The 25,640-nt window shown below is 42.0% G+C and overlaps 1 protein-coding gene across 2 annotated transcripts in view; it reads right to left on the bottom strand.

Annotated features, from left to right (window-relative positions):
- Window positions 1-25,640, bottom strand: part of DCHS2 (dachsous cadherin-related 2) — a 224,657-nt gene that overhangs the window by 107,083 nt on the left and 91,934 nt on the right. The window contains exon 2 of one of the 2 annotated variants that reach the window (XM_032779109.1): window positions 14,959-15,150. In XM_032779109.1, coding sequence (XP_032635000.1) covers window positions 14,959-15,150 — 192 coding nt within the window. Of the gene's footprint in view, window positions 1-14,312; window positions 14,388-14,958; window positions 15,151-25,640 lie in introns of those variants that run through there. The other variant, XM_032779110.1, reaches the window with a different exon arrangement.

Genomic DNA, 25,640 nt, shown 5'->3' on the forward strand with positions numbered 1-25,640 from the left:
GGCAAGCTTTGTTTTGCAATGCTGAATTTATGCATGATGCCACAGGAACCATGGATGTAACTTAGATGTATATTTCTGCATGCACCATTGTGCGCCACATTTATTGAGAAAAATGTTTTGTCCTTCACAAAACTATCGAGAGTGCAGTCCAGTTACTCAGGCTGCATTTGGGATTTGCACTATAGTGCAGTAGCAAGCTCAAAAAAACTGCATTCGATCTTTGGTCTATTGACTCCATAGACTTGTACTGAATTGCTGAGATACAATAAATAAATCCATCAACAGCATTAGCTCTGTAAATTTTCTCACTGTGGCTTTCGCTTTTCCATATTTATTCACATAGTCATATTGTCTCTATAGCCTGGCACTGACGATGTCATGACACTGTTGTGAGGAACCTTGGTTTAAATGTATGAGGCAAATTAAGACTATAATGTAAAGTAATTAAAAATTACTTATTTGCAGTATTCTTATAATAGACTGAATCCTGATCCCACAAGCAAAGTTAAAAGAGTTTAGTCCACAGATGGAGATTAGGTTGAAAATGGAATCCTTATCCCCCACCCATTTGGTGCTGTTGGATTTTCTTTTTCGGGGGAAAGGGGGCAGAGAAAGGAAAAATATGGAAAAGGAGGCAAAGGTAGGAGAAGTTTAAGAACAGCAACGTATTATGGGGATTAATTTTAAACCACTTGCCCCAATCTGTGTTCTTGACTGCTAAGGAAAAATGCAGACATTTCACTCTCCAATCTAAGAAGTTCATTTTAAGGAGTTAGACTGTAAAATCTTTTTTGGGAGAAGGGAGAGGTCCATTCTGAAATATTTTTAGAAGGGTGGGACATGAGATGGGGGAATATAATGGCTGGTCTACCTCACTTCTCTCTGTCCTTGTGCTAACCACTGTTGTTGAAGAGCCAGTGCCTCCTTTTCTTGACCCTGAAGCATATCCATTAGACACAAGTGAAGAGAGCCTCTACTATTGTCATCACCCAGTATAATGGATGACATGCAACCCTTCTTGGTTTGATGCAGAAGAATTTCTTTAAGGTTACCCTGGCAGTGGTAATTTTTGAGAAAGACCCCTAGTGACTGGGAACAAACGGCTGCTATTTCTAACCACATGAATATGCTTCTTTATCTGTTCAGAGACAAGCATGACAGTTGATTATCCAAGAAACGAAGATTGATTTGAGCATGTCCATTGTTGAAAGAAAATTACATTTGTTAAAACATATTTCAAGCAACAGTAGAACACTGTTGTTCATTTTGCCTTTGTATTCTAGAAATATTGCTCACATAACTTCACGTCTCTCAAACGCTTCAATAACCTTTTAACTACAATTGTGCTGATTGATGGAATGGCAATAAAGTTGGGTACAAGTCACATTGTTGTGATTCTGAAATTTTGTTACTTGTGGAACAAACAGTGAACATGATATACTGCTACAGAGCTGAAATTACCATAACTGGAGACTTTCTTTACCCTAGCAACATCCAATCTATGTAAAAACATGAAGCTAACAATAAACCTCTCAAACCATTCTTCAAATATAAATAATACTACCTTCTTGACAGAAAAGATTCTACTGCTTAACAAATACCTATGATGTTATGTAGAACAGCTGCATTTTTGCTGTTTACATTGTAAGACTGCATAAGAATCTGACAGGATTTCAATTATAGCTTCCAACATGCTGGGATATAGCATTCCATTAAAATTTTGTTCCAGACTGAAAGGTTATATATAGGTTTATGCAGTTTTTAAGTTGTAATGCTGTAGTAGGGCAAGGAAGGAATAGAATTAGCCACTAATTTCAAAAACTTTAACTTCAATGGGAATTTTGCCTGAGAAAGGAGCGCTGAAGTGGGCACTTTGTGTATTACAGTAATTGCTTTAGCTAAAAAAAAAGAGAAGAATATTGGTAGCTGTTACATGTAACTGCTAAAACACAAGAAGGACACAACAAGCATAAGTCTCTCTCTATACACAATACATAGTAGGAAAGCCATTTAGAGTTTCAGTAGTATCATCACACTTTCATTAGAATCCACCTAAATACCAAGGAGCATTGGTAAAGTTTTAAATGTTGAACTGATCCGACAGCTTTTGGTGTTTGATTAAAAATTGACCAGTCAACACACAGCCAATATTACTTTAAGGGCTTTCATAGACAATTCCATTATATAATACTTGATATACAGCTGTCTGTAACAGTTCAGAAGACATAATAGCATTTTATTAGCTAAATTACTCCTTTTTAATAACATATCTAAGTGCCATATATAATCACCCAGTTTAGATCCATTTTAGTTTGTCATGTAAATGACATATGTTTTATAATCTTTATCAATATCTTATGAATTTGATAATGTTGAGGTCTAGTCCTCTGCTCCTTTCTGAGATAAAGCTCTCATTGGAATTCTCATTTCAGGAATGGCATTTTGGCCTGAGCAAACAGTGGAGGGATAAGCCACAGATTATTAAAAATGACTGATTTCAAAATTGTCAAAGGTACAATATACCTTGCAAGCCATTTCATGTAATTAAGTAAACAACACATACTGCTATAATTCCTGAATAAATAGATAGTATCAACACTGTTCTTTATAGTGTTATGTATCAAGTGTCCCCTGACAATAAGGTCAGAACATGCACCACATACAGTGCTCATTCTCTTTTTTCCTTAAGATTTACGTTTGTAAAAACTGTCAATTGCATTTACTTCTAATTTTCAAAAGATTATGCTTAATAGCAAAGAGTTTACAATTTCATCTGCATAAATAAGAAAACAGACCATTCCGAGTGGACTAGAGGGGTAATCATCTCTGAGCATACAACTCAATTTTCATCATAATCAGTTATGTAACTTCACCCTCATATTCAGCAGATGTGCTTGCATGTGTAATTAGAAGTGATTCCTTTAAAAGCACCGTGCTTAAAATGCTCTGTCCTTGACTCCCTGCAAATGCAATTTCTGCAGAATAGATTTGATTTTGAAACTGTTTTTAAAATACTGGCAAAAGGGCTAGTCTTTTCAATCTTTCAGAGGGACAAGCATTAAAACTGGACAGGAAGACAAAACCAATTAAGTTGGAACTAAACAAATAAAGATATGGAAAGAATGTGTTTCTTAATGTTAATAAACTTTTTAATGTTAATGTATGGTAAAGGAATAATCTGTATCTCCTTTACACAGAAGTCATAAGATTTTCAGTTTTGTAACTGCTGCCTAAGCTCTATAGTACATTTGTAGTACAGAAGGAGAAGGATTCTGTCTCAGCATGCTACAATTACATTTTCTAGTACTACAGTAGGTTTCCTCTAGCAATTGTATTGACCATTGCTTGTTTAGATGAAATAGAACACCAAACTGTTGCCCATCATGTAAATAATGCAAGTGAGCACACAAAAGGATAGGGCTATGTATCTTAATTAGCAATAAGGCTTGATCAGAGTGTAACTGCACAACACTAAAAACATATACACACTTTTAAAAAAATGGATATTGTTTCACACATGCAGCTGAGTTTATTTTAATGCCTCATTGTACAACAATATGTATTGCTAGGTTTACCACCATGAGTATAAACATTCTGGATACAACTCCAACCAAACCAGGGAAACAAAACATGGGATTCCTTATTGCATTGCATTCTTATTGTAAAAGATAAACAAAGGAAAACCAAATAAGTCCATTAAAACATATCAGGCCTTATTCTCAGATCTTTAAAAAGTGAAAAAAAGGGCATACCAGACCTTTCATTAAAATTTCTTTTGTTCATATTCTCTTTCTGAAAAACTCACCATTGAGACTGACATTTTCCATGCCTGGTTTCAACCTACAGCTGAAAAATTTTGGAAGGTTTCCTGAAGGAAATGCCTTCACCTGTTCTTATGTTATTTGAGAATGAAAATCATTGTACTCTTGCAGCAGTTCAAGATGTTTTTAGTTCACTAGTAACTCAAAAACACCTAAAAAGAAAATGGAAGTTTGCAGGTGGAAAGAGAATTATAACTTTAACATTGCATTTTAAGCACAGAAAAAACAGGAAATGCACAAAATTAAAGCTCTCCTAATATCATTAACTTGTCCACATCACACAAATGTATTATTTCTAATCACTTGTTTAACTATTTAGAGCCAAACTGTGGCTAAGCATTGTGCAGGTTCATGTGGGAGGAGGGCTGATGTGCTTTTCTCCCTCTTTCTGCTTCCCTCACACACAGGAACCAGCCACAATAACAAGCCTGTGGTCTCTAGAGGAAACGTGCTGCTTTTTAACTAGTACCCAGGAGACAAAAACAACCACAAAAGGAAAAGGGAGGAGGCAGGGCCATCACCCACCACAAATGGACTGGCTATGGAGGGAAAAATGCACTGCATGCTTAAGTGGTAGCACAGCATCTGCTATCCACAAAAATTCCAGGAGACATAGTTTCTCATTAAAACACAATACCTCCTGGAGTTTTTGTAGGAAGTTGTGGCTATATACCACAGCTGTATTTAGAGTTATGGTTTACTGGTATAGTCCGACTCTAAATGTATACCTAAGGATATACAGGATGTGATGTATGGGAAAATTGACGTTACTGCACACATAGCTCTCAATCTGCAAAGGTCCATATATGGAGGATCATGTGTGACAAAGACCCCAAAATGAACAACACAAAAATTACTCATGCAGGTGCTGTGGGACTCATTCCTTTCTATAACCTTATTTACAACAGTTCTGATGGAAGTAATTTTCGACAATTAAAGTAGGGGGACGGGACACCAAACATGTAGATAACGTACGGACTAAAATGAGAGACGTCTCTCAAAATGAGGTACGCTTCACATGTATGATTTAACTTTTGTACACGTTTAAATATGTCACTTCAATGATTCAGCAAAATAGAAGGGGGGATTATGTGTAACATATGCTGGATTTCTTTTCTGTTTTTCAACTTGCAGTAATACTGGATCCAATCTTGCCCCCACTGATATAAATGAGAGTTCTGTCACTAGCTTTCATAATAGAAGGATTAGGTTTCATAAGTACAGCTGGCAGAATAAAAAATGGTTACTCACCTTTTTCTAACTGTTGTTCTTTGAGATGAGTAACTGTTTTTTACTTCTTCGAGCAATTGTTCATGTCCATTCCAAGCAGGTGACTGAAAAGCCTGAGTTTAGGCAGTAGGGTCGAAGTTCACTGCAGACTGGAGCACTGCACAGTCAAAGGCTGCATTGTCTCTCACCTGGTGCGTGATGGCGTAGTGCAAAGTGAATGTATGGATTGAAGACCACATAGCAGCTCTGCATATTTCCTGTGTCAGGACCTGAGCCAGGAACACCATGGAGGAGGCCTGTGCCCTTGTGAAGTGGGATGTGATCGGCAGGGCAGGCATCTTAGCCTGATTGTAGCATTCGTGGATGCAGGCCGTGATCCATGAGGAGATACGCTGTGATGAGACGGGGAGCCCCTTCATCCTGTTGGTCACAGCAACAAAGAGTTGGATTTGAATGGTTTGGTTCTTTCAGTGTAGAATGCCAGGGCCCTGTGAACATCTAGGGAATGCAGCCTATTATCTGTGCTGGAGGAGTGTGGCTTAGGATAGAACACAGGGAGAAAAATGTCCTGACCCATGTGGAATTGGGAGAACACCTTAGGAAGGAATGCCGGGTGTGGCCAGAGTTGGACTTTGCCTTTGTGAAAAACGGTGTATGGAGGCTCAGACGTCAGGGGCTCTGAGCTCCGATACCCTCCTGGCCAAGGTGATAGCCACAAGGAATGCAACCTTGTAGGACAGCACGTAGCCAGGGGCTCGAAGGGAGGCCCTGTGAGGGTGGAAAGGACCAAATTAAGGTTCCAGGCCGGGACAGGCTGTTGAGTATGTGGGAAAAGCCTATCCAGGTCCTTGAGGAAACGACTGACCAGTGGGTTTGCAAAGACTGAACTACCGTCAGCTCCTGGGTGGAATGTGGAGATAGACGCCAAGTGGACCCGAACCAAAGGGAGGGAAAGACTCTGCTGTTTCAGATGAAGTAGGTAGTCAAGGATGAGTGGGATCAGGGCGAGCAATGGAGCCTGTCCCTGCTGTTCTGTCCAGATGGAAAACCGTTTCCACTTGGCCGTGTATGTGGCCCTGGTGGAGGGTTTCCTGCTACCAAGGAGGACTTGTCTAACCTGCTGTGAGCACTGCATTTCTACCAGGTTTAGCCATGGAGCATCCAGGCTGTGAGGCGGAGCAACTACAGGTTCGGGTGCCGGAGGGGGCCTCGATCCTATGTGATCAGGTCCGGAAGCAGGGGCAATATGAGGACATCTGCAGTAGCGACGTGAACCAATGCTGGTGCTATCAGTATGACTCGAGCGTGATCCCTGCGAATCTTGAGGAGTACCCTGTGGACCATCGGAATTGGAGGGAAGGCGTAAAGCGGACACCTTCCCATGAGAGGAGGAAGGTGTCCGTGAGAGATCCTGGACTGCGTCCCATGAGGGAGCAGAACCGTTGATACTTCCAGTTGACCCGTGAAGCAAACAGGTCTATCTGGGGATAGTACCAGAGACGGACGATTGAACGTGTCACATCACGGTGAAGGGACCACTTGTGACCATGGAACGAGTGGCTGAGGGCATCCGCTAGGCCATTCTACACCCCTGGGAGGTACAAAAGTCCCAGAACGCAAGGGCTTCCCAGCACAGGGGAGAGGAGCATGCACCCCCTGTTTGTTGATATAGAACACTGAAGAGGTATTCTCCATGAGGACTGCAGCATACCTGCCCACCAAGCAAGATTTGAAGGTCAGGCAGGCGAGACACACCACCTGTAGCTCCCTGATATTGATGTACAAGGAGAGGTCCTCTGGGGACCAAAGGCCTTGGGTCCAGAATTTCCCCAGATGCGCCTCCCACTTCAGATCCGATGCATCTGTTACCAAGGATAGGGATGGATGGGGGCTAGCAATGGGTACTCCCGCACAGACCTCCCGCAGGTCGAGCACCACTGGAGGGAATCTAGCACTGTTTGGGGAAGCGTCACCACAGAGTTCAGTGCGTCCCTGGCTGGTTGGTACACAGTCGCCAACTAGGACTGAAGAGGGCGCAGCCTGAGCCTGGTGTGGCTCACCACATAGGTGCATGCAGCCATATGCCCCAGCAACTTGAGGCAGTTCCTTGCTGTGGTGGGCAGGAAATGCCGGAGACCGAGAATGATGTCAGACACAGACTGAAACCTGGACTCCGGTAGGTACACTCTGGCTTGCGTCGAGTCCAGAACTGCCCCATGAACTCTATCTGCTGAACGGGAAACAGGGTAAACTTGGCCTCGTTCAGCAGGAGACCGAGCTCAAGGAAAGTCTGTCTGATAAAGGCCACCTGAGCCTCCACCTGTGCCTGGGAGCGGCCCTTGGTGAGCCAATCGTCCAAGTAGGGAAATACCTGTATTTTGTGCTTGCGCAGGAAGACTGCCATGCACTTTGTGAAGACCCTCGGGGCTGCTGACAGGCCGAACTGGAGATAGGTGTTGCCTACTATGAATCAGAGGTAATGTCTGTGTTGAGGGATTATCGCTATATGGAAATACGCATCCTTCAAGTCAAGGCCAGCGTACCAGTCTCCTGGATCCATAGAGGGAATGATGGAGGACAGGGAGACCATATGGATCTTGAGCTTCTTTACAAACTTGTTTAGACGCTGCAAGTCCAAAATAGGTCTGAGGCCCACTTTCGCCTTCGTTATTAGGAAATACCTGGAGTAGAACCTCCTGCCCCTGAGTTCCTGAGGAACTTCTTCCACTGCCCCTACGACGAGGAGGGACTGCACTTCCTGAATTAGAAGTTGCTTGTGAGAGGGATACCTGAAGAGGCACAGGGAGGGGAGCTGGTGGAGTGGCAGGGAAGAGAATTGGATAGAATATCCCCTCTCTACCATGCGGAGCACCCAACTCTCCAATGTGATTCGGGACCAGACATGATAGAAGGGGGATAGATGTGATGAAAAGGTAGGATTGGTAGGATCCAAAGTCCTGACTGGTAGGTTGTCCTCGACCGCACCATCAAATTTGGGGTCTAGGCCCCAACGGAGGCCGCAGCTGGCCAGACGACTGTCCGGAGGGCTGTTGTTGCCTCCTCCTGCCACTTCTGCTCCGCTTACGCAAGGGATCCTGGTGGTTCTAGGGTTGGTATGGCAATGGGGTTGCCTGCGGCCTGAATTGCCTGCGCTGGGTGGCTGGAGTGTGCAGGCCCAGCGAGCGTAAGGTAGCCCTTGATTTCTTTAGGCTATGGAGCCTCTTGTCCGTTTTCTCGGAAAACAGCATGGGCCTGTCATAAGTAGATAGGTAAGGTAAGGGTTAATTTTCTTTTTCCTGTAAAGGGGGAACAAAGAGAACCAAACACCTGACCAGAGGACCAATCAGAGAACTGGATTGTTTAAACTCAGGGGCGGGAATTTGTATACTCAGGGTCTTTTGTTGTTTCCTCGGCTGTGAGTAAACAAGTTTCTCTTCTAACTCCATCTTATCTCAAAGTTTCTCCTAAACATCTGTGAGTACAAAGGAAAGCAAAGTAATTCGGCTATGATGAGCTTTGTGTTGTATTGACATGTATGTTGATTTGTTGGACTGGTTTAATCGGGCTATCTTTTAAATCAGACGTTTATTCATATTCTTATAAGCAAGAGCCTGTATTGAGTTTCTTAATGCAAGATTATTGTTTTATATTTTCTTTCTTTTTTTTTTTTAATAAAGTTTTCTTTTTAAACCTTGTGGAAGTTTTCTTTTCCTAGTGAGGCAGAGGGGGAGGAAAAGCCCAAACTCTGTGTCTCACCTTCCTATTGTCCCAGGGCAGGAAAAGGTACAGGCAAAGGGAGGGGGAATCTCTTCTGTGAGCTGACTAGGTGAATGCCTAGCCTCGGGGAAGCTAGATTGCCTCTTCGGTTGTATTCAAGGAGTCAAGTATAGCATTGCACCGGCTAACCCAGGAAAGGGGGGAAGCTGGGAGAGGAGAGAGAGAGACCCAGGGGTCTGGGTCTTGGGGGTCTTCCCAAAGGAAGTTGGGGAGTCCACAGAGGGAGTCCCCCAGGGGAAGGTTGGGGTGACTTGGGGGGGGGGTACTAGGACCCCCAATAGTCCTAGTTGGTGGCAGCGAAAAAATAACCAAGCGGGTAGTGAGCTTGGGGGAGTTTCAGGTAAGCCCCCAGATTTTGGACGCTAAAGTCCAGATCTGGGACAGGAGGTTTTATTACAGGGCCCCTCAAAGGGGAAGTCCTGGATGGTCTGCTGGACCTCATGTGGAAGGCCCAAAACGTGAAGCCAGACCCCCCGCCGCTTCACCAGCCCAGTGGCCAGCATGCAAGAGGATGCATCTGCTGCATCTAGGGCCACTTGGAGGGATGCACATGAAATCAGCTTTCCCTCCTCACCAGAGCGGAGGATTCCATTCGCGATTCCTGGGGAAGGAGTTCAGCAAACTTGGACAAGGCCGAGCACATGTTATGGTCATACCGGCTCACTATAGCCTGTTGGTTGGCTATGCGTAGTTGCAGACCTCTTGTTGAGTACACCTTTCTACCAAAGAGGTCCAACTTCTTGGCTTCCCTGTTCTTTGGTGTAGACCCTTGAAACCCGACGCTCCCCTTGCTTGGCCGCATCCACAACCAGAGAGTCCAGGGGAGGGTGAACATATAGGTGCTCATGGCCCTTGGAGGGTACAAAGTAGCGCCTCTCTGTCCTTTTGGTCTGCCAAAGGGTACAGGACATGTCAGCTATTGTTTTGATCAACAGTAAGGTGACCCTAGATGGGCCCATGGGAACAAGGACATCCACTACCAGATCTACGTCCACCTTGACCACCTCCGCCTGGATCACCAGGCTCTGTGTGGTATGTTTAAGTAGCTGCTGAAGTACCTGGGTGTCCTCTAGAGCTTGTGCTGCTGAAGTTCCCGCAACTGCCTCATCCAGTGAGGAAGAGGAGGAGATCACTTGTAGGGGACCTTTCTCGCTACCCTCATCCTCTGCGGGGTCCTGCGGCACATGGTACTCTGGTTCTGTGGCAGGCGCAGATGTAGATGCGGCACAGTGACTGGTACCTGGGTTGATGCCGAATGATGAGGCAAAAACATGGCCCCCGTTGGTGCCGGTGTCGGACTAGGGGGTAACAGATTCTGTTGTGGCACATTCCTGTCGGATGGTGGTGCCAATGGTGGAGGCATTTGCGCCAGAGCCACTGACATCGAGAAGACTGACGCAGACCTGGAGCGTGGACCATGCACCTGTCCTAGGGTCTGATGGTAAGCCCAGGGAATCCAGAACAGCCACTGGGAGGGCAGTTGCCACTGCTGATGCCATGGTGCCGGGTAAAGTCATTGGCTTGCCTGTGAAGCCAACCTCCTGCTGCTTGATCTACTGAAGTGGTAGGATTCTGACTCTGACTTCGAAGTTTCCGAATATGAAAACTGAGGAGGGGCAGTACTCACTGTTGCCGACGAGTGGTGCCGCGAGGCCGGGAAATGCTCTCTTTGCACCGGTACCATCGGAGTGGTGCGGGGACTGTGACATCATCGTGGCCGGCTTGCCCCTTGATTGGATATGGGGTTGGGCCGTCCCTGGTGGCTCTTCCTTCCGGTGCAGGGAGGCCAGCACTGAGATGCTTAATAAGCCCGAGGCTGCCTGGAACGCCTCCAGCATCAATGGGAGGCACACCTCCTCGCTGAGGTCCAGGTCTAGACCAGTCCAGACTCGACTGCACCCACACGGGGCCGGAGTCAATGGGACCGTGGGAGGATCCAGCTGTGGCATGGCTTGTCCCACTATACTTGTGCATGCCGCCAGCCTTTTAAAGTCCTAGTGGAGTGATCGGCCCCTCATCGGTCTCTTCTTTTTCGTGGGCGCTGGTAATGGTGATCTGTGCCGCATGGAGGCTGATTTGCTATGTCCTGATTCTCTCCGGTGCCGGGACTTAGAGTTCTTAGACTGGGCATCCTCCCGGAGCGCTGCACACCAAGGATGAGGTGCTGGGTGCCAGGTCGGCAGGCTCAGGGTCTGAGTGTGGCCGTAAGGCCCCTCCATCAGGAGCACTCTGAGTCTCTGCTCGCTGTCCTTAAGACTCCTGGGATGAAACCCCTCGCAGATACTGCACCGGTCAATTTGGGCGCACAGGCTGACCCTACGGCGCTGCTAGGGGAAAATCTTCTGGCTAGCGTGCACGCGGTGCACATACACCTGCTTGGAACGGACATTAACAATCACTCAAAGAAGAACTGATTTTTCAGTTCATTAGCAGTTCCGAATTTTTTTTTTAAATCAGTTCAGCTCGAACCGAAAGAGTTTTCAAAATATTCAACAAATGAAAAAAACCAGAAAAATTTTGTTTTGGGTCAAACTAAATGCTTCATTTGACTCAAAATAAAACATTTAATTTCAATTTCAGGTAATTTTCACCTTTTGTTTACTAAAAGGAAACAAAGAGCGAGATTCCCTTTTACCTAATGTTTGGAACACTTTTGGCTGTGAGAGACCCAGATTCAATCCCCATTCTGGAGCAAGAGTTGAATCAAAGTCTTCCCCTCTCTCAGGAGAGTGATCTAACCAACATGGCACTGGGATTGGGGAGGAGAGGCTCTTTCACTTTCTGTAAATAATTATTCACTGTCACAAGAACTTGGACCGTGGTGTCCCTCCAATCAGATGAGTGCCTCAACCACTGCGCTACAGAGCCATTCTCACATTCTCTCTCGATAAAAAAGTGGAACAGCTTCAACTGCAGATGTTGAGAGTGTCTCATCCCAAAATAGTCAATAGTGTGGTGCTTAGGGAATTCATCTGGGAGGAGTGAAGACCTGGGTTCAAATCCCTGTTTCAGTACAGACGAGAATTTAGGTCTCCCAGATGAGAGCCCTAACCATCAGGCTATAAGTAGGTCACCATCACATCATCCTCAGCTTTGTAAAGGACATCTAAATCCCATTGTGAAGCTAGCCTGAAAAATTAGAGTGATTAGTTTTGACATTTCTGAATGTTTGTATCAACTGAAACAATTTGCTGAAACAGGAACAAATTCATGAAATTAATCAACCCAAATCTGCATTTTGGAGAAAAAAATTAGCTGAAAAATTTCACCCAGATTTACTCATGAGTATCTGTGATGCACGGCTAGAAAGGGTTAAACATTCTGCAAAATAAATAATCCTCAAAAGATATGTAGGGAGATAATGTTTGTGTTCTTGTGTATTTACATATGTATGAGTAGGGTTGACAATGTAATCAACAGTCCCTGTCTATGCTGTATTCTAATAATTCAGAGGTCAAAAGGACATCCTATCATGTAAACAAACTGTAAACATGGGATATCTCAGTATTCATCTCTCTTTGGAATGTACTGTGAATGGTGGAGGAACAAGCAAATGGCCTTATGTTAATTCGTATAGCTAAGTACCACTGATGGACCTCCTTCAAAGTAATACTAATTAACTTTTGTTTCCTGAGGAATTCCAACTTGTCAAAATACACAAAATTGTCTAAAAGATCCTTGGGTCCTGATTTTGTCATCTCAGATTTGCTTAAGCTTCTTCAGGGGAAGTTTGAGTCACAAGACTGAGGTCCTAGTTATGCTGGTACACCCTGAATATAATATTTGGACATTGGACTAAGATCTATATACTAAATTCTAAAGGAACTCTGCAACTACAAAGCTCACCATCTCTGCTATGAATCTGCAGCTAAATAAATGAATGCATGCCTGAATGTATGTTGATCTTTTAATCATACTGTCTGTCTCTCTTTTGTTTTTAATAATTTTTAGTTTAGTTAATAAGAATTGGCTGTAGCATGTATTTGGGTAAGATTTGAAACATTAATTAGCCTGGGAGGTAATGTGCCCAATCTTTTGGGATGGGTAGAACTTTTTCTTTTATATGATGAAATCAGATTTACAGAAATTTTCATCATATTTGACAAGAGTACCTGGATGGAAGCCTGACACTGGATCACTTTAAGAGAACTGTGTTGTTTGGACTTCTAAGTAACCAGTGAGGTAATAAAGAAACTATTTTATGCTGGCTTAGTAAATCTAGGTATTGGAATATCATCAATTTTATGGGGGTTGTCTTCCCCATTCTTTGCAATTCACCCTAATTGAGTGACCACAGCTGGCACTGTGCACCCCACTAGCACCCCGATCACGGTATCAATTTAACAAAGGCAATTTTTATACTCGTCTCCCTACTGTCACTTCTGAGCAGTTCTGCTTCTCCCATTGCTGCTTCTGAAAAGACACATATTAAAAAAGGCAGACAGACTCAGAAATCAAATAATGGAGAAGAAACAAACAGAGTGAAAGAAACTGATAGTTCTACTGCACCATTTCATTTGTAAAATAAGCTGTGTACCACCTGGAAAATTCACTGTCCTCCTCTTCATTGTCTATTTAACCTTCTCAGTTTCTTTCTTCCTTCCTTCCCTCCCTTTGTCACTACCAATGACCCTTTGCTCTTCTCCCATCTTTTTCCATTTATTTCTCTCTCCGTTTGCCAAACCCTTTTTCCACAGCTAACATCTATCATTCATGCTCCTTCCCAAGCACTGAAAATAAGCACTAAGGCTATGCTTTCACTGCAAAAAAAAATAATAAAAATGTTTGTTCTTAACTCACGTTTTTGGTTTTTTGGGGTTTTTTTTGCAATGAAGACATATTCTAAGGGGCCAAGAGGAGGTGCATGCTACAGTAACACAGCAGTGGAGATAGAAGGTGACTCAGTACCAGCTCTGATATACACTAAAGCACAAAATTTGAAAAGTGGGCAGAGATATTAGGTGCCAACTTGAGGAACCTAGGATCTGATTACTAAAAGCACTGAGCTCCCACAATTAAAAGTCAAGTCAATAAAATGCTCAGAACTTCTGAAAAATCAGACTTCCTTTAAAGAAGATAAATCACAAACTGATCCAAAAATGAAAGAGTCTATAGTTTTGGCATGCCTATAGTTCTCTCATGATTCTGATTTAAACTTTATCACTGGGGCATTAATCTGATCAGAATACACATATAACATATCCATCTGAGCCTCTTTTACTATATTTTTATTTGAAAATCAGAGTTTTGGCAAAACCCAAATGTTCTGAGTCAAATGAAAGGGAAATGTGAGAAACTCTTAAGACTGCCAATGCTCTCATCCAGATCAAGTATCCATTACTAATATATCTAATCTTGATACTGCATACACATATATGTATTTTCATTTCTACTCAGCAGCACTATTTTTACCCATCTGAAGCAAGGTAAAATATGATTTACCCATAAACCTTAATAACTTTCTTTTATTCTCTGATTTATTACCTTAGGAGCAATACATGATTTCCAATTAAAATTTCTGAAACATCCACATTCATGGCCATCCATCATCCTGACAGATTAAAGGAAACATGACAACGTCAGTCAGTCAATGGTTCTTGACAGCAGTGTGAGACAAGAGCCTGATGTGTGAACGGCAGACCTTCCCACAGTGTCTACAGGTCCACTCGCTAGATGGCGGTTGGAACACACACTACTTCCTGGCTCACCTGCAGGCCTCAGTCTGGGCTATCTGATGGTTCTCGGTGATGACTGCACTAGCCTTGACCCAGCTTCTCCAGACTGAGCAGCTGTGGGTTGTGTCTTCAAGCTGTCAATGGAAATGCCGAATTTCTTGAGACCCTGCTTGACCTTGTTGCTGTATTGGAGTTTTGGTCTTCCTCTGCAACATGGGCAGTTCGTGAGTTGGCCACAGAGCACAGCCTTCAATAGACGTTCTTGAGGCATATGTTCCATATATCCCAGCCAGAAAAGCCTGCAAGCATCCAGCATAGTCTGCAAAGACTGTAGGCTGTCCTCTCAACTTCCAATAAATATATTAAAAACTTCTCTCTCTTGTTAAAACTATATATTTGTGCTCAAAATACAAAACATGCTTACAATTCTAGTAATATTCCAGGGTGAAACTTACCCCATCTGTAGCTTTCACTAAGAGATCATAAGTGGCTGGATCCCCTTCCCTGTCAATGTCTTGACACACACAGATGTGTCCTGTATGGGGATCTATCTGGAATGCTTTAGATTTTTCATAGTTATGGAATCCATCATAAAGAAAATATTCGATACGACCAAACTGGCCTGCATCTGCATCTGTTGCCTTGACCTGAGGGGAAGGAATAAAAATGAAATGAAACTAGATAAACAACTATTACATAATAATATTTCAATTATTATGGATATTTGATGCCAAAGTCTTTATTACTGTTTTTAAAAGTGTATTTATTTAATACATTGGCTCTAATACATAAGGTATCCCAATGCCCTTTTCATAACAATGAGTTAGATAGTGGTAGTTCAGGTATTGCATAGGTAAATAAAGGATTATTTTGACAAGCAAAAAGGATGTGTTCTTCATTTGTGTCAACTCAATCAAGTGGCTTACTACAACTGAAAAGCCTACTCAAGATATCAGCTAACATCTGTGAAGCCACATTAGCTTGCCATGTTTTAACCTCAGAGGCTAAACGAAAGCTAACCAATATGACTAAAAGTGTTAGCCTGCGTCTTGAAGAAGTTCTTCAATAGTGTTAAGCTAATTCAATTGAACTAACATGATTAAAATACCCATAAAGACAAGGCCTTAAAGCCAACAACAGCTCACCTATAGAACTGTATTACTGAGAAGAGGAATGATGGCCAGGACATTATCTACTGTGCCTTCTGAAATGTGCCAATGGATTCTTAGAGCTTACATCTCATTTGAAGAATGGCCTAGCAATACAGTGCTTGACAGGAGTACAAGGATTAGGTTTTAATCCATGACCTCCTAGTTTAAAGGCAAGAGTTCTACTAACTGAACTAAACATCTGCACCTGCATGATAAAAAGACATCCATCAGTAAAGTCACTGGAAAAATTCTTGCCACAGGCTAAATTCCTTCATCAATGCTGTCATGCAGATGGTTAGGAATACTGAGTAGAAGATAACTAGAATTACGTATTTCATTTCGTACTACAGTAAATAGATCTTACCAGGACAGCAACACTTTGCCTTCATCACTTAAAACCACTCTGCTGTAAATCTGAAACAAATTCTGTAGATTAATATCTCATAGAAATGCTTCCTTCAGAGCTACACTCTTCTGGAACCAAGAAGTAAATAGTTTTCCCTGAGATGAAGCTTGTGAGGTTTTGGAGATAGTTTTGCATAGTGGTGCAAATTCTGCCTGCATCACTCAATGTCTTAAAATCCATGGGTGAAATTTACCTGTGTCCAGATGGCCATCCCAAACCTAACTGATGCATAGGCTTTGTGATAGGCTCTGGAGAGGAGTTAATTTAATCTTATGTGAATAAGGCAAGCAGGATTTGGCCCGGAGACTATACATCTCACAAAAGAGGTTTTATCTCCTTTATCTTGGAATTCAGCTCTGTATTTATTCTCAGGAGAGGAGCTGAATGCCAGGCACATGCCAACATCTCAAACATGTTAAAATATTGGCAATTTTCTTAAATTAGAAAGATTATGTAAATTTCTGTTCAAGTGAAAGACTCAGGCAGCCAGATATATTATTGACTCAAGGCAGAGACTCAATTTTACCATGTGTTTTCTTCAACAGAATCTATATCTTTAATTTCTCTCCAATAGATTCCAGTATTTGTATTAACAATATCAACCAGCCAGTACATTAATATCATTGTTTTTATTCCTTAACACTTAACACAGTGTGGACAAAATACAACATATCACCTAAATTATTTCTAGATGATCAGGGCGTTACGATGGACGATGCTCTAAGCAGAAATACAGACCTCTGCCACCTCATTTTTGGAAATGTTCTTTCTTCCCTCCCATCACCCATTATTACTACAGCAGCCCAAGCATAACTTTACCTTGCAGTCATCAGATTACACTATCACAAATGGAGTTTAGAATTTCATTAATCTGAATGTGTACATGTGACGCGGTATCCGCCCCACACTGGCCAGCAAGGGGTTAACAGAGCCCTAGGGAGGCTGCACGAAGAACAGCCAATAGGAGAGGGACTGTGAGAAGCGGATCAGCGGGGCTATATAAAAAGAGCCTAGAGGCAGAGTACGGTCAGTAGCTTCCTGAAGCCTTAGGAGGGAGTTCTGTGTCTAGAGTAGGGTGCAATCATGTAACTCCTTGGACAGAGCAGTGCAGACAGAAACCTAGGGAGAAGAGAAGGAGCTCTGGATGGGCTGCTAAGACTGAGGAGGGTGCTATGGTTGTGGGGAAGTGGCCTAAGGAAAGGCAGCAATAGCAGAGGCAGAGGGATGCAGCAGGATGCTGCAATCCACTAGGTCCCTGGGCTGGGACCCGGAGTAGTGGGTGGACCTGGGGGAGTGGCAGGACAATTCACTGCAATTCACTCCCCTGGAAGGAGAGGAACACTGACTGTGACATGGCAGGAGGGCTGAGCCATGAAGAGGACACTATGATTCCTGATGCTGCAGAAGGGGTTGCAGGCGGACTTCAGAGAAGGAGTGACAAGGTGCAGATGGAGGTGTTGGCCCCGAGCTAATCCCCAGAATGACCAGGACGAGGCGCCAGTCTGGTGGTGGGTGATGCACATCGTGACAGTGCTTTATGTAATTAGACCTTGGGGAAATGCTGAACTATTGTGATTTGTTTCCCATATTAATGCATTTGGTTGCACGTCACTATATTATCTATCCCAGTCTCTCTAACTAGGATTATACTCTTAATGAAGAGTTAAAGACTACAGTAAACTAGGAACATGTTATACCACAAAACTTTATAAAGGATTCATAAAGAGAAACTTAAAAATGTTTCACATCTGAGGAAACTTCGGGGGGGGGGGGGGAAGTATCAGAATGTATTTGGCTAATATTTTTGCATTTCCTCTGCTGTTATTGATATCTGTGTCAGTAATAAGCAATCTCTGTCAGCTATATGTTGTTTTCTGTGCAATCTTGCAGTGGTGTCAGAACACTGAGGTTAAGGTATAACAATTTATTCTACACTGTTGAATTGTCTATTGCTTTGGAAATTACTGTAATGTCAAAAAAATCTAGTATTAGAACTCCACTACATGTCAAGCAAAAAAGTGAGATGGGCTGCATAGAACAGGTAGCACATTTCCACTATGGGAGTAACTATAATGAGGTTAAGCCTCTGAGCATGCCCAATTTGAACAAGATGTTTCCAGAAGCAGCCTGATTTGTGTGCTTGTGCAGCTGATATAACATATCTTCACTACAACCAACTTGATTTTTGAGTATTTTACTGAACATTACACTCTATGCGGTTTTTTAACACAAAGTAGTTGGTAATTAGAAAAATATAGCAAGAAAAATATGAAATTCATGTACTTTTCAAGTGCTTTTAAGTTTTCAGACACATCTGAATATGCCAAATATTAAAATTCTTCTTTTAACATTAAAAGGAAGACAACACTTTGTAATGAACATTAACCATACAATGCTGATAAGTTTAGCCCATACAATTTAGTCTGAAGCATAAATGTTTCTACATTAGCACTATGTTAAAAACTATGAAATTTTAGTGTTTAACCAAGATGTGACACAGCAATAAAAGTGGCAAACTGTGGTTCTTGAGACAATTCATTACATCTTCATTTTTATTGTCAATCTCTCTAGCTAGTTATAAATTTCTTAGCATCTTTGTGGGGTTATTTTATGACATATGTAAAATTAAATGAAAACTTCATACTGGAGCAAACTCTGGGGGAGGGGAAGGATTTATTAAAAAAAGAAATGTATGGTAATGGAACCATTTTGTGTGTGTGATTTTGCTATTATTAGAGGTGTTTTAACGGAAGATTTCTTCTTCAGTTCTCTTTCGCTTTTTATTTAGTTCTTTAAAGAAGGTAAACATCAGATTCTTTTGCTGTGGAGTGGTATTTGTGCTACAGTAATACCTAGAGGTGCCCACTGAGGTTGAGATTCCATTATAAACTTATCCAAGGTTATACAGAATATATATATATATAAAACTGATCTTGGAATTGAATGTAGATCTCCCAAGTCCAAATCAGTGCCTTAACCACAAGCCTATCTTTTCCTTCCAAAGAATGATTTGGTATGAGAATGGTGAATTGGGCTTGAATTTAGGTGAAATGGGAGGAAAACCTAACTTTTGAAGGTTACTGAGACCTCTCTTCCCTCTGCTACTATGAGTGCCTGTGTGTTCATCCACATGCATGTACATATGTGTTTACATGTGTAGAAAGAGCAAAGGAAAAATCTGTTTTTAGGTCATTTTTTTATTTACACATGATTACCCATTATCACATGTGGCTCATAATTAGCAGTCCTTACTCCTCTATCTGTAGTCTCACATACTGTAATCTTTATCCTTTAAAATCATTAATACCCAAAGGAGCTTAGACATCTGGCTGAAAAGGAAAGAATTGGAGGAAGTGGAATGCAGACAAAAACTGTCAAAAACAGATTAAGCCAGTCATTTCCATCAAAATCCGAAAATATCAGAAGATTTAAAAAGGAATATATGTTAATTCATAAAGGTTCCACTTTTCTACTCTCTTAACCCTTTGAAAGATCCCTGGGATATTCAATATTTGCTCTGTTTTAGACAAGGGACATTTTACCATTAAGAATTGCACTAAATATTAAATAATTAGCCACCATTTCTGAAAGCTGGTGACAGTAATTAACAACACGTACTGGATTGTCTGATACTGATTTTAGAAAATTCATTCATAAAGATTTGCCAGTGATCATGTGGTTATAGAACAATTTATGCTCATTTCATTTCCTTGTAATTTGCGTTCCACAGGTGTAGTACAGGACACAGTGCAATTCTTGACTAAGTTAAGTTAAAGGCAAAACTCCCACTGACTTCAATAGAACAAGCATTTGGCATTAAAAATGATTTACAGTTGTGCATTAAACAAGTCTGGGATATATAGGGATATAAATATAATTTTTAAAAGTATCCATTTAAACTATTAAAATTATATCAGTTAACCATTTAATCGTTAACATGATGGGGGTGGGATCGGGGTCCAGGGCTACCGCCTGGCCTCACTCAGCGGGGTCAGTGTCCGGGGCTGCCACCTGGCCCCGGACAGCAGGGGGGTGGAGTCCAGGGCTGTTGCCAATCTGTTTTAAATGTTAGCTACAATATATTAACAGTAAGACTAATACTTATCAGTTAACCGTTTAATGTTTTACATACCTAGTCTGGAACATTTGATATTTTACCTACTATTTAATTTGCTATTTCTATTAATTTTTAAATCAGAGTTGTATGCTATTATAGTATTTCTCCATTATCACCAGTACACTAATTAGTTTGGTCCATGTTTAAAAACAAGGAAAAAACATTATTTTTGTGCCTCCAATCTACTGCTGGTGACTACATTAAGATGTAGCTCTATCTGGTTGTGTCTGCAGATAGTTAAAGTTCTAAATGCTATAATATATGCCCACAATTGACTGTGGAAGATTAATTATGGGTGAAAAATTAGAGGCTATTGTTAGAATGTTAGCCCATTACCTTCAGTAACTTGTTTTCCTTCCTGCACATTATGCAGTCCTTAGATTTTTTAATGGTACATGCAAAGGAATAATAAATGAGGTATTTAAATAAAAATGCTTCAAAACAAGCAATACAAATCTGAGGGCCTAATCAAGTTCGACCTTAGTCACTTGAGTGCCTCTGATTTCAATGACTGCAGTTGCATGGGTAAGAAGATACGACTTTTACCCATCAAGTTCCTCAGTATCCACGCAGTTTCTCCTTTCTCTTTCCCTTTCTGACTCATTCCTATGTTACAGCCAACGCAGTTTTATACTAGTCCCATTTTTGTGTCCAATACCATTCTATAATTGGCATAAAAGAAGCATACAAATTAGCTGGAAAATACAGATGAGGTTGAATGGAACCATTCTATGGAAATTCTTAAAGTATCAGAGAGAGATTTTGTACTACTGCTAGAGGCAGGGCCGGTGCAACCATTTAGGCGAATTAGGTGGTTGCCTAGGGCGCCAAGATTTGGGGGCGCCTAAAAGTGGCACCCCCAAAAAATTTTTTAAATAGTTGCAGCCGCTGGAGGGGTTGAGCTGCCGGCAGCCCAAGGTGTCCCCCGGGGGTCAGGGCGCCACCAGTCAGCGCGCCCCTGAGGTCAGCGCGCTGCCACCGCAGCCCAGCAGCCCAGGGCGCCCCCCGCCCCTGGGGTCAGGGAGCCGCCCGGGGTCAGTGCGCCGCCACCGCAGCCGGCAGCCAGGGCGCCCCCCGCCCCGGGTCAGGGAGCCACCGCCACAGCCCGGCAGCCCAGGGCACCCCCCCGGGGTCAGGGAGCCGCGGCTCCGGTGGACCTGCTGCAGGCATGCCTGCGGCAGCTCCGCCGGAGCCGCGAGACCCGCGAGCCAGAAACCCTAGCGCCGGTCCTGGCTAGAGGCAGGAAGCTAATGAGGACAGGCTAACTTTCACATTTTGAGATACAGGTAACGAGACAAGGCATTACACATTTTGGAAATATGAACCCATTATAGTAGTGATCCAAAACACTACAGCTTACAAGAATGTTGTGCTGCTGCCATTATTGTAGAGTACAGTAATTTAAGAGTTGAGATGCAGAGAAACAGCACAAGAGTGAATGACAGCAGTCAAAACAAGAGAAAATGAAGGCAGAAGAAAGAATTTTCACAGTGGGTTGATCAAGAGTGTTGAATGTTCACAGTATTACAGAAGTGATAATGCTTAAAAGACTTACAGTCCTCAGATGTGGGAGGCAAATGAATTTGTTGTTGTATGACCCACCTCTGCTCTGAGAGGTGGGCTGAATGTGATATTGGATTCCAGGAGAAAGGAGATGATAATTAGATTGAAAGTGTTCTTCTTATTACTTAACTGGACACATTTGGGATATACTGAATTAAAAGAATGCATGAGATTAAGAAGTATAAACTTGGGAATCAGGAACTAGATGACTACAAGTATTTCCTATAAAATTTTTTACAGTGCAGCAAAAATTATGGAACTGAAAAGATGCCTGCTAAACTTCTACATTCAGTCATGCTGCTTTTATAGTCTTTTCTCCCCTTCTGTGTTTGCAAGCTCTTCAGAAGAAAATAATTTTCTTACCTGTCTATAAAATGCTTTACACACTGTTGACACTACAAATAAAATAAATAAAAATATACGCAGAAAAGGTCAAATGAATTAAAGAAATGTAAACTCTGGAAAAAATCAATCACCAATATGATCTCACAGTTTGAATACTGAAAGGAAGAAGTCCAAGAGAGCTATAGAAGACATAGGTTGGAATCTTACAGGGTGAGCAGGCAGGGGAAAAAACACTATAATGAAAGCCTAGCTGTAACAGGGAAGTGGGCGTGGGGCACATACCCATTCCAGTGTGCCTGTTATAGTCCTTGGGCACTTTAAAACAGGGAGCTAAAGTGTCAGGTCACATGCTTGCTCCTGGTCATATGTGCCCTACAGGTTACAACTTATAAGGTGTCCTGCCTCTCAGCCAAAGAGGTATAACTAGGATGCAAAATCAGAGAAGGAACTGGGCTGGGGCTTACTGGACCTGACAGATAGATTCAGGGAGAAGGGGTCACCTGGGGAAGGGTTTGAAGCACTGGAAGGTCAATAAGGCCTGTGAAGTCTGGAGACTAGACAATACCTCCAGGAGCTGTGAAACTGCTTTTTCTAAATATTATTCTAAGAAAGAAAAGACTGCATTTGAGAGAACAGCTGATATGAGAGAGTCCAGGTGGCAGGTCCTCAGTTGGTACCAATTATTATAATTTCATTCAACTCAACAGATCTACGAGAATTCACACCAGCTGTGGATCTGCCTCTGTATTTTTTAAATGTGAACAGCGCCAGTTTTGGAGAAGTTATCCTCTAATAGTGAATAGTTTAGTTTGCTCTGACATAGAGTGTCAGGGTATGAATTTAGGACTAGCCAAAATTACAGGGAATTAAATCAACCCTCAAGTCTACAGTGTTTTCAACCAAAACAAATGTAATTTGAGAGAAATGTCCCTTTTAGAATGGTTATTTTTCTAAATGTCACTAGTGCAAACTCTTAATTTTTTTTTAATTTCACCATTCTGTTGTTGTCAGTAGACCAAAATAAAGCTCCTGTGTATGGAGTTAAATCTTTTCACTTCATTGTTCCCAGACAGACAGACAGACACACACACACACACACACACACACACACACACACACACACACACAGAGTCACTTGTAAACTATTGTAAGCATGAGTTAAAAAATATGGTCAGTCCTCTGAACCTGTAGAGGCAGAAACAGACAGCTCTTATCTTTTAATTTTCAGAGTTACAATATATACACCTCTACCTCGATATAACGCTGTCCTCGGGAGCCAAAAAATCTTACTGCATTATAGGTGAAACCGCGTTATATTGAACTTGCTTTGATGCACCGGAGTGCGCAGCACCGCCCCCCGGAGCACTGCTTTACCGCATTATATCCAAATGTGTGTTATTTCGGGTCGCGTTATATCAAGGTAGAGGTGTATTTGGAAATGCACAGTAAATACTTGAATTTGCGGAAAGGGGGTTTTACATGAATATTTATTCATGAGCTAATAGTGCATATGCAGAAACCCAACAGAGGAGACATTCTCTGTAAACAGGTGTGAACTTATTAAGATACAGTGAAATTCACCCCTTTGCAGAGGACCAGCATTAGGGCCATACAGTACTTAAGTCCTACTTATGCTCTGGAAATAGGGCTTAAGTGGGATTTATGTGATGCATAGCCCTTACACAAGCCTTTTAGCAGTAAGGATTTTCATTCCATGGTGACTACAAGTGATTTTATTATTTTTAGAGCGCAGAATTAAAAATGAACACTTTGTAGAAACAGTCCAGCAGGCTGTTTAGCCAAATGATTTACTGAAGAGTCAGTGCTTATCACAAGCAAACAAGAATCAAGAGAAGGAGTTGAGTATAAGAATTTCCCCCAAACAATATTTTGGTTCAAATTCAGCCACAGTATAACACCACTGAATTCAGAATTGACTTTCTTGGCCCTCAAAGCTTGATGCCATTGTCCTGCACTTCCCATTCTGAGGACCTAAACATCTCAAAGATAATCACTGCTTTCTGGGTGTTATGACAATTAGGCAACAGTTGTCAAGTGCTATGTAAGTACTAAAATTCACCGGAATGTTCACCAAACTCTCTGGCACTATTAGGCCCCTGATTCCCTACTAACTTACAGAATTTTAATTTGGAAACACTTTAAAAAACAATACATCACGTCTTTAGGTTTTCCGATGATGCTCACCACTATAATATCTAAATCTTTCACAAATATTCATGAATTTAGCCTTAACAGACTTTCATGTAAGGACAAATGGACCTAAGCAAAAGCAGCTGATCTCCACTTCTTCTATAGCAGGAAGCTGGTGATCTAAAAATGTCCAGGTTTCAGGCTTTCAGTGAGAGATGCCATAACATACAAAAGCCTGTTTCCCTTAAAAATATCTTAATTTCTCTACAAAATAATCACGGACAAGATAACGTCACTATTTTAAACAGCAAGTTTGCTTACTACCATTGTTTTTTCAACAGTCTCTCCAATCAGACTAAAGGCCAAAAATCCCAGGATTATCTGGTTCTTACAGTACATCATACAAAAATGTCTCTCTCTTAATTTCCTGTTTTCTGTGGAGGCACAGAACATTAAAAAAAATTAATGCAAGGATTATTTAAAAAAATGTAGGTTCTTATAGGAAATGATACTGAAATTTATGGAAAACCCATTCGGAGTCATTTCTGATTTAAAAATGTTGAAATTGATGGAAGCTTTCTATGCACCTTGTAGGCCACACCATAAGGAAAGAGAATATAATTAAGTACATAAGACACTTGATGAACCATTTCTTTTTAAACATTTCAAATGATGTTGAAAACAAAAGGCCTTATTACAATCATACTTGATTAATCACCTAAACAAAGAGGCTTAACACTGATAACTTGAATTACAGTGTAATGTTCCCTACTGCTGTGTCTGGACAGAGGGTGCACCAACAGTGACAACATCCATTTTATTTATTAATTTTAATTTCTTTTTACCCCTGCGTATGGAAAAGAGGAACACCTTGAATTCTGACCAATAGCCATTGATTATCTCAGTTTACGGTCCAATCTTGTAAACATTTTCTAGTTGGCACAACACTTATTTGGTGACCATTCCCGTAACCCTTCTGCCCCTCTGAGTTGGCAACAACAAGGGCCAGGTTCAGTATCCAGGGGTTATGTTTCAGTAACACAATGCATAACTGGCTCGAGCCCCCACCCAGTGACCTGGGACACTTACATACCATACCCCCCTGGGTGCCTCTAGGAGGCAATACTTCCCCTCTCACAAGCACGGAGTCTGAGTGTAACAAAATCTTTTTAATAAAGAAAGAAATCAATGCAGCATCCCATGGAGAAACACCACAAACAGGGTTATAACACAAACCATAAACAAAAAACCCACCTCCCAGTACGTTTGGCAATGTCCTTTTCCCCTTAGGGTCTTAACTCCAATCACCCCAAAGTCCAAAAACCCAAAAGTCTCTGGTCAGTGCCACCCCAGAGTTCAAGAGTTTATCTGTAGAGTTTTACCCCCCCCAAGCCTGGGTGGAAA

This window comes from Chelonoidis abingdonii, chromosome 5 (genome assembly GCF_003597395.2).
Source record: "Chelonoidis abingdonii isolate Lonesome George chromosome 5, CheloAbing_2.0, whole genome shotgun sequence".
Lineage (NCBI taxonomy): Eukaryota > Metazoa > Chordata > Testudines > Testudinidae > Chelonoidis > Chelonoidis abingdonii.